The sequence below is a fragment of the Polypterus senegalus genome, chromosome 3, assembly GCF_016835505.1.
Source record: "Polypterus senegalus isolate Bchr_013 chromosome 3, ASM1683550v1, whole genome shotgun sequence".
Lineage (NCBI taxonomy): Eukaryota > Metazoa > Chordata > Cladistia > Polypteriformes > Polypteridae > Polypterus > Polypterus senegalus.
In genome coordinates this window covers 87,194,219-87,204,320 of record NC_053156.1, presented here as the reverse complement: position 1 = coordinate 87,204,320, position 10,102 = coordinate 87,194,219, and the positions used below count along the sequence as shown (strand labels likewise).

Below are 10,102 nucleotides of genomic sequence, written 5' to 3'. Positions count from 1 at the left end.
TCAGTAAGGGAGACATCACTCACCACGGTCGGAGCATACACTGAGACAGGGCCTCCAGAGAGTGCCATAATCTGTCTCATAATATGCTCGTTGAAAGGAGTTACATCTGACACCATCGGAAGGAGTCGATTAGCCCCAGCTACTTCCTGAGTATGACAGCCTTCAGAACGACCAGACCAATAAAAAGTGTACTCACCTCAGTCTCTCTCCAGCACCGGCTTTCTGCTCCTGCTTCCTGCCTTCTCCTGCAACCTCCCGTTCTTTCCTGTTCTCTTCTTTTTCCCTTTAGCCGACTTGCGTTTCTATTTATGAAGAGGACGTGGTAGCTGTGGCAATCAGCAGCTCCTGGGAACAATTACGCATGCGGACCGCTTCTCACCTGTGCACTTAGGTGAGAAACGCCCACATCACTAACTCCTCAGGAACCACTTTGTCCACACACCACCACGCCCCCTCGCTAAGCCGCGAGTGCGGTGATTTATTAAAACTGGCCTTTTTGATGGGAGCTATGGACCCACTATACCACAGGAGGAAGCTGGGTTGAGAGGAGGTTACAGTTTTGAGGGAGAGTCCCTCTGCGTGATGCACCGAGAACAATGTACATTACAGGGAGAGACTGAACACATGCGGAAATCATCGGTGCGTATGAACCGGAAGGGAAACGAAATAGAGCACAAAGAGTTCAGAGCGAATGCACAGGGAGAGACTGAACACATGCGGAAATCATTGGTGCATACGAACCGGAAGGGAAACTGGCTTGCTTGTCACCCGAGTGTGTAGTCATGAACAGATGTAAAAGTTTGGAGAACTTTTTGGTCGTAACCCGATTTGTATGTGTTTGGAGACGTTCGTGACCCAAGGTTCCACTGTATATCTTTGCCAACCTTAATAAAGGTATAAAATGACTTTCACAAAATATGTGGATTTAATGCCAATCTTGAAAAGGCTGTTAGAAGACTTTTCGTTAACTGTTTCAGAACAGTTTAAGTATTCGAAAAGTGCAATTACAAACAAGCTTTAAGATTAATTTTGATAGTTTAATGGAAAGCGGATGGTCAACGTTTCACCTCTCCTTAGAAGGCAGATTTAATACAGCTAAAATATGTATGTTATATTCCTGTTTCAGAATATTTCTATAATTATTAATAAGTCCATTTTATAAACAGCTTGACTCTGTTATCAGCTTATTTATATTGAAGGAAAAAAGACCATATATTAAAAAAATCAACCTTATAAAGATCAAAAGTAGAAGGTGGTATGGCGAGGCCAAATTTTCAAATATACTACTGGGTTGTGAATGTTTGCAATCTAAGACAATGTAAAGAAGATAGTGCTGAAAATGCATTGGCCCTGTTGAATCTGAAAAGAGAATCTGCTGAGATGTCCTCTGTGCATGTTCTGCTCTTTGCTCCACTCATTAATTTATGTTTGCCAATATACTAGTAAAAAGATTGCTCTCAATTCACACGAAATATGAAAATAATTAAGGAAACACTTCGTTGTTTCATGACAATTTTGCATTCGAGTTTTACAGATCTTTATATTCAGGGATCCAGACTAACAAAAATTACTTGAAAGCAAATGTCCACATATACTCAAGTGCTGTTTCTATGTTTTTTGTGGTTATCCATACACCTGTTGTATACTCTTGCACTTCTTTTTGGTCTTGTGTAGTGGCTATACAAAGCTTTGACATTACATGCTACTTTTGCCTCTGTGGAGATATAGGGAAACTAAACAATGGTTGAAGCCCATGTGTCCCTTCCCTCCTAAGTCCACCCGTGTGTTCATGGCAGGTTTTGTTTGACAAAGCCTATGGGATTAAGTATGTTTTGTCAATTTACTTGTTGATTGATTCATAGATACTTTATTAATCCCAAGGGGAAATTCACATACTCCAGTAGCAGCATACTGATAAAAAACAATATTAAAGACTGATAAAAATGCAGGTATAACAGACAATAACTTTGTATAATGTTAACGTTACCCCGCCAGGTGGAATATTGAAGAGTTGCACAGTGTGGGGGAGGAACAATCTCCTCAGTCTGACAGTGGAGTAGGACAGTGACAGCAGTCACTGTGTTTAAAAGAAATAAACATTTGAAATACATCAGTCTCTGTGTAATGAATGAATCTAATATACAAGTTTCACTTTTTGAATGGAATTACTGAAATAAATCAACTTTGTCATGATATTCTAATTTTATGACTGGCACCTGTATATAGGCTGAACAGGACCGGAGAAAGTACAGTCCCCCTGCGTTGCTCCTGTGTTGCTGACCACAATGTCAGAGCTGCAGTTCCCGAGACGCACATACTGAGGTCTGTCTGTAAGATAGTCCAAGATCCATGCCACCAGGTATGAATCTACTCACATCTCTGTCAGCTTATCCCTAAGGAGCAGAGGTTGGATGATGTTGAAGGGGTTAGAGAAGTACAGAAGCATAATTCTTATAGCACTACTGCCTCTGTCCAAGTGGGAGAGGGATCGGTGTAGCATATAGATGATGGCATCCTCCACTCCCGTCTTGGCCTTGGCAGACCTGTGGTCTCAGGTGGTGAAGCAGCAGCTGTTCCATGGTCTTCATCACATGTGACGTCAGAGTGACAGGCCGGAAGTCATTCAGCTCACCAGACCTTTGGGACTTGGGTGATGCAAGATGTTTTCCAAAGCCTTGGGACTCTCTCCTGTTCCAGGCTCAGGTTGAAGATACGCTGTAGAGGACTCCCTAGCTCTAACGCACAGGCCTTCAGCAGTCGTGGCGATACTCCATCTGGACCCACTGCTTTGCTGGCACAAAGTCTCCTCAGCTCTCTGGTTACCTGGGCTGCTGTAATTGTGGGTGGGGGGAGGAACTCTTTCCTATGCTGGTATCAGCAGAAGGATGGGTGGAGGGTGCAGTACTCCGAGGTGAGAGTGGGTTAGAGTGGTCAAATCTGTTAAAGAAGTTGTTCATCTGGTTTGCTCTCTCCATGTCTCTCTCAATGGAGGCACCCTGCTTCAAGCTGCAGCCAGTGATGATCTTCATCTCATCCCACACTTCCTCCATGCTTTTATTCTGCAACTTCTGCTCCAGCCTTCTCCTATACTTCTCCTTCGCCGCCCTGAGCTGGACTCTGAGTTCCTTCTGCATGCGCTTAGGTTCATGCTGATCACTGCCTTTAAAAGCCCTTTTCTTCTGGTTCAAAAGGCCCAATTGTTACCTGGTTGTGGAAGTTTTAGGTGCATCTTTTGTTTATTGTTGGAACAATTAAACCTGTTTTTTAATTGCTACTGTTAATAGTGTTGAGTCTTTTCACTGGACACTCTGAGCATGTGATGTACCAGATTAATCAGTGACACCATTTGCATGCAAAGACATAACCAGGTTAATGTGACAGAAACCTAGTTTGTTAAAAATCCATGTTTACATAGGCACGTAATTTTCTGGACCTTTATCAAAATGCTCCAATGTCATTAAACTGTGCAAAAAAAGTTAAACATCATTAAAGCCTACTGTGAATTCAAAACTAAAACATTAAGTCTGTGATAATTTTCTAGCATTTTAAAAATATGTTTAGTTAAACTGACACTTCTGTTTCTAGGTGTCTGTTATCAGATTCTCTTTTCCGCAAACTATTCTCTGCTTGGCTGTGTGATTAACAACCCAGTATGTGTGCTTCCTGTTTTACATCCAGTGCTTTACAAAGTAATCATATTGCGTAATGGACATTTTTTTTAATGTGTTGCCTTATTGCTCTTAAATTAGTGTAGCTGAGTTTAAGGGTTTATATGGCCTCATAATCAGGTTATCCATGGAGAAACCTACCCCTGTTAACCTGATTATCCGGAGTTAGAGCTTACATGGCATTTTAGAAACTGAGCTTCTGTAATAACCAAGCTATTGAGGTTCACATAAATGTATCTAGTGAGACAAAGGTAAACCCTCCCCCAAGACTTGTAACGCTGTTCACTTTTCTTACAAATATTTTGCATGTGTACTTTATATTACCTATAACACTGATTGGCTAAGTAGTGAAAGAGCAAAACAATGCAACAGCCTAGATTAAATAGTCAATCAGTTATTCAATCAGTCTGTTCATCTTGGTTTCTAAAATTAAAAAATTACATGGATTTCTGCAGGGAACACAAAACTTGAAATGACACAATTATTAAAATTAATAAAAGACAACAGTTGCAACACAAAAAGAAATTATCACACTACAAAAATATAATACAAAAAGGAAAACTAAGTAGATTTAGACTTACCTGCAGTATGCATTTGGATACAACACCCTCTGGAACCTCAGGAAACTTTTGGCGCAGGTCATGTAAAACCTGAATATCAATCTGCTGGCTTCCCTGGGCCATTCGTGTTTTGCCTTGATGGTACTCTTATCTTGTATAACCTATTCCAGGCCTCAGTAGCAGCAGCACTTCTTCCTTCTTTCAGACATTTTCTATGAAATCAAAAATAAAGAAAGCAAATTGTCTATTTACAGTTCTTTTTAAAAAATATTAATGAAACTTTATACAACTATGTTTAAAATATATTTTTCAGATCATTTAATAAAAACTGAACTTTTCAGCCCCTTAACATATTTAGTTACATTAATTTTAATAACTGTCTTTTAATAACTGTCAAGAATTCTTTTACGTACTATTTACTAGAGATGTACAGATCAATACTATTATGTTTTAGCATGGAAAATACTGATTTCAAGGCATACACAACTCGGAAGCGCCAGATGGACAACTTAAATTCAACAATTCAAGTTAAGCCCAAAATTTTTAATTCTTTCAGTATTCCTTATTTAACAATTGAACTGCAAACAGCAATTTTTTGTTTATTTTTGCTGCGTTTTGTAATAACTGAGAGATTTTAATAGATGGTACGTGACCTCAATAGCTTCACAAGAAAAAATATATCACTTCTTTAACTGTGTCAAAAGGTACTGAAAAAGCCCATCACACATTAATGAAGATAACAGGTTCTGCTATTTCTATCATCTGTAAAATGAATCATTAATCTGAAAGATTACAAGCAACATTGATTAATGTCACGTAGTTTAAACAAAGAATAATGCATCATCTTCTTATGCAAGAAAATGTATGGGACAGTAACAATGATGAAAGAAGCAGTTCACTGAAGTCTTGTAAAATTGTTCTTCTTTAGCTGAAACAAACAGCAATAACAACTTTTGTTGAATGCAGTGCCAATTCAGATCATCTTTAGATAAACGTATAACTTATATGGATGAGTAATTGTTACAAGCTACAAATCACAACACAAATACATTTAAATATACACAAGACAATCTTTTCTTATATTCTTCTTAGCCTGGTGGCACATTACAAGACTTCTCTCTAGTTGGTAAGTATGTCAAACCTAAAAACTGCAGTTGATGTAACTTGCTGCCCTGGTGATGTCAGATTCCATGATTAAACAAAACTTTGTGTCAAAACTATCTGAATATACGCAGAATAAAAACAACCATTTGGAAACAGTTGAATACTGTAATAAAACACTATTCATAGACCCATTAACTAATGCCAGTATCATATCTCAAATATTTTAAAACTCGGGTGCCGGATTCTGGTAGAAAACACTAATTTTGTCATCATTGTTAAAACACTGATCTGATCGTAGGACAAAGGGTGTCATATCTACTCTTTTGACGTTGTTTTTTGTTCTTTGTTGTGAAATCTATTGGTTACTCTGTTTCAATCTAGTTACACTTGAGATTGCACAACTAGGCATTACTGGAGAAAACAAATTAAAATGATTGCCTCTCATGTTCTAGGTCAAGTTTTAAATTTCCAAAAAATAACAAGCTTGACACATCTTGACAGCCAATTGACACACTGCCTGATAGTGCTGGTGGCCATACAAATGTATGAAGAACCCATTTTTTTTTCCTATTCTGTCTTGGTATGAAGACCATTACTCACTCAACTGACACAATTCTTTTTTGTTTCTACAGTCCATAACACCCATTTTCTGTCTTTCATTTCAGCTGTATTGTATGCATTCTAATTGAATGAGCGATCTATGGTTGTCAGCTCTTGCAAATACAGGAGCCCATCTTTGTGATTGAATCTAACCCATTTGATTTTTTAGGGCAAGTCCAAGACTGATCTGATTGAGTTGGTGGGCATGTCGAAGTATATGAATGGCAATAATGGAAGAGTGCCGCAACAGCCGTCAACTTCCTAAGATTATGTAAATGAAGATTATGACTCAAAATCACCAGATAAATTGTGCAGTATGAAGTGGGCTTTAGCTATCTAAGATAAATTTGATAAAGTTTAAACATTACAAGACTTAGGCTTTGGCATCACCATTTTATCCTTGAGTTTAACTTGCAGAGGTATGTGCAGTTTTATTTAAGGATGTGGGTTATTTAAATAGTTACCCTAACCCTTGTTCTCTCTACAACAAAATACCAGATGATATATACAAGACTGCATTTTATGCTGTACAGGGCTACAATCTGTTATCTGTAAATTAGAATCAGAAAAAGCTTTTAAAACCATAAGTTTTTTCCCCTCTAGACTCCGCATTAATGTCTTTTTGTGCAACAACCATCAGCAAAGATTTCCAGTGATTATTTTTGTCATCAGTTCTCAAATAAACAGACTGACTGCAAACTAGCCTAAAAATGTTTCTAAAAACACTCTTACAATATTATAACAACTAATTACAATAAAAATTATAATACTGGTAATTCTAACAAAACTTGTAATTGAGTGAAAATGAAACCCTTTCTTGAATAAAACAGAAAAGCCATCAAAATGATTACTGGCATATTTGCTGGTACAAGTCTGAGGTGATCCCCTCAAAACATATATTATGAAAATGAAAAAAGTGGGTTTAAAGATATTACAATGGCCTTTTTTTCCTCCATAAGACTGTGTCTAATATGCAGAAAGCAATCACAGTGAACCTCTGCATGTACATCACATAATAGTAATTTAACACAAATGATAAATTAACAGCTAAAATATAGATATGAAAGCAACAGATTTCTTCTTCATCTTTTCCAGTTTCAATGTGGAGTAGACGTGCTTGATCAACCATCTCCATATAGCTCGGTCCAAGTTTGCATACTTGGATGCTTAACAGTTGCAGCATAAAACAGCAATAAAGAGATCTTGAGTGCAAGAGTGACTTTTACAATGCCATTATCCAAGAGCAGAGTAGTGGGGGTAGAAACCACTCAAAAATGCAAACAGGCTGATGTTCTCTTTGGAGGGTTCATGTAAAAAAAAGCATAAAGCATCTAAAGTAATACAATGCAGAAATCAGTGTAAGGGAAAAACAATCAGCTGTTCATTTACATTCTATTGTAAGTTTTAGCATTTGAGTAGGAATTTTTTTTGTTATGCGCTCAAAATATTCAAAGGATGACTTTTGACTTTACAGCCTTATGATGTTTGGGTTGCCTGCAGCTAGCATTTCTTCCTTGAACCTGGGTCATCATTAGCCATCAACCATGATAGATTAGGGCGAATGAGGACACACAACAACAAGAATGGTTTAAAAAGTGCTTCGTGCTTTTTATTCCATACAGTGTTGAAAGCAAAGTGCCGTGTAATTCTCAAAAAATAATCCGTAATAAAAACAGTGTTCAAGTGGAAGTTTAAATTAGTCATCAACAAATACTCCAATAAAAACGTTAAATCAAGGTTTAAAACACAGCTAGGACAGATTCATAAAAGAATTATGAACCTCCTTCTACAAGTATGTCTCCTCCACTCTTCCTTTAAGGTCTGCTCAGCAGAAGAGATCACCCTTTGGGAAGTGTCAAACTTTACTACCTTGTGTTACCACTGCCATATGTCAAAATCCGTGGGGCACCCTATGAGTTCTGCTCCCTACTCCTAACATCGCCTGGATCACCACTGCTCCACATAGGGTTCTTCTCACAATGCCGTGGATCCCTTAATGTACTTAAGCCCTGGTAAATACACAGACAATTAGCAGTTGCATGATGTCGCACAATAATTTTCTTTTCAGTTCCAGCTAAAAATAAAAGTACTGGTTCTCTGTTTTGTAACAATGTTATAATAATTGTGTCTACTCTTTTCCTAAACACTAATATTGACACATCTAGTGTGAACACTTTGGTTTACCAGGTTGGCACACTTTGCTAGTGTTAACGCAAGCTTCTACACTTAAGATTCCTAGTTTTTCATTAGAGAAAAAAGAGTCTGCCTGTTGTTGTGCACTTGCAGGAAACAGATGGCCAAATGAAGTTTTATACAGAGTTAAATGAATAAAAGCTATGCTCTAGTCTGATGCCTTCATATGTAATATTATCCAATTTGGGCTTATACTTAATGCTTACAGGTACATGTAACAACAATGCAACTGTCAAAGAGCGTACAGTAGAAGGAGGCTAAAAGAATTACACTGCACACAGAAGTATGGCACTCACAAGGTATTACTGCATGTGGATAAGGGAGATTCCTAACTGGCCTGCAGCACATATTGCTGACAGAACAAAATTTGTGCAAATTACGAAACTGCAGCTGTGAAATTCACTTTATTTTACAAGACTTATCCATCCATCCATTTTCCGACTTATGAACAATGTATATAAGTAACAATGTGATCCTAATCCTTTTAAGCATTTTGCTGTTTTCTTTAAGTTTATTTTTTACTGTTTATTTCAGCACTGAGTGCTTTGTACCACCACACCTTTTGACTTTAAGGAACTATGATGAGCTTTCAAGTGTGAGATGAGTGTGTTGAGTCATGCACAGACCCATACACATTTAGGGTGAACTCAAGAGACACCACCTCACTTAGCATACACATTTTTGGAGATATCAGAGGAACACCTGAGTACCTAGCTATAAGAATAATGATAATTCCTCAGAGACAACAACCAAACATAGGATAAATGCCCAGTATGCTCAATCCATGAGGTAGCATTACTAATCACTGCACAACCATACTGCACAAGCATCAGTGATAATAAGCATTAATTAGGAATTAGTTTAAAGAAACAACAACAACATTTATTTATATAGCATATTTTCATACAAACAGTAGCTCAAAGTGCTTTACATAATGAAGAATAGAAAAATAAAAGACACAGTAAGAAAATAAAATATGTCAACATTAATTAACATAGAATAAGAGTAAGGTCCAATGGCCAGGGTGGACAGAAAAAACAAAAAAAAACTCCAGACGGCTGGAGAAAAATAAAATCTGTAGGGATTCCAGACCATGAGACCGCCCAGTCCCCTCTGGGCATTCTACCTAACATAAATGAAACAGTCCTCTTTGGATTTAGGGATCACACGGAAGGACTTGAAGATGATGGTCACGTACACTTCTGGCTTTTAATCCATCCATCATTGTTGGAGCATCATGATGCTTTGAGAAGGTGGTGGTGGCCTGCGCCACCACCACAAAGAAACCGGAAAAAGAAACAGAAAAGAAAGTAGGGGTCAGTACGGATTTTAGAGCCACCATGAATAGTTATGATGAATTGAACATACAGAGTATCAGGGTTAAGTTAAACTGAAGTTATAAAAAGGCCATGTTAAAGTAATATGTTTTCAGCAGTGTTTTAAAGTGCTCTACTGTATTAGCCTGGCGAATTCCTATTGGCAGGCTATTCCAGATTTTAGGTGCATAGCAGCAGAAGGCCGCCTCACCACTTCTTTTAAGTTTTGTTCTTGGAATTCTAAGGAGACACTCATTTGAGGATCTGAGGTTACGATTTGGAATATAAGGTGTCAGACATTCCGATATATAAGATGGGGTGAGATTATTTAAGGCTTTATAAACCATAAGCAGAATTTTAAAGTCAATCCTGAATGACACAGGTAACCAGTGTAGTGACATCAAAACTGGAGAATGTGCTCGGATTTTCTTATCCTAGTTAGGATTCTAGCAGCTGCATTCTGCACTAGTTGCAAACGATTTATGTCTTTTTGGGGTAGTCCGTTACAGTAATCTAGTCGACTGAAAAACGCGTGAACTAATTTCTCAGCATCTTTCAGTGATATAAGAGGTCCAACTTTAGCTATGTTTCTTAAGTGAAAAAATGCTGTCCTAGTGATCTATTAATATGCGATTTAAAATTCAGATTACAGTCAACAATT

At 37.7% G+C, this 10,102-nt stretch overlaps 1 protein-coding gene across 5 annotated transcripts in view; it reads right to left on the bottom strand.

Moving 5' to 3' along the window:
• tab2 (TGF-beta activated kinase 1 (MAP3K7) binding protein 2) overlaps positions 1-10,102 on the bottom strand; it is a 182,110-nt gene that overhangs the window by 47,799 nt on the left and 124,209 nt on the right. For all 5 annotated transcript variants that reach the window (XM_039747561.1, XM_039747560.1, XM_039747562.1 and 2 more), the window contains one exon: positions 4,250-4,440. In XM_039747561.1, coding sequence (XP_039603495.1) covers positions 4,250-4,351 — 102 coding nt within the window. In that variant the 5' untranslated portion in view covers positions 4,352-4,440. The remainder of the gene's footprint in view (positions 1-4,249; positions 4,441-10,102) is intronic.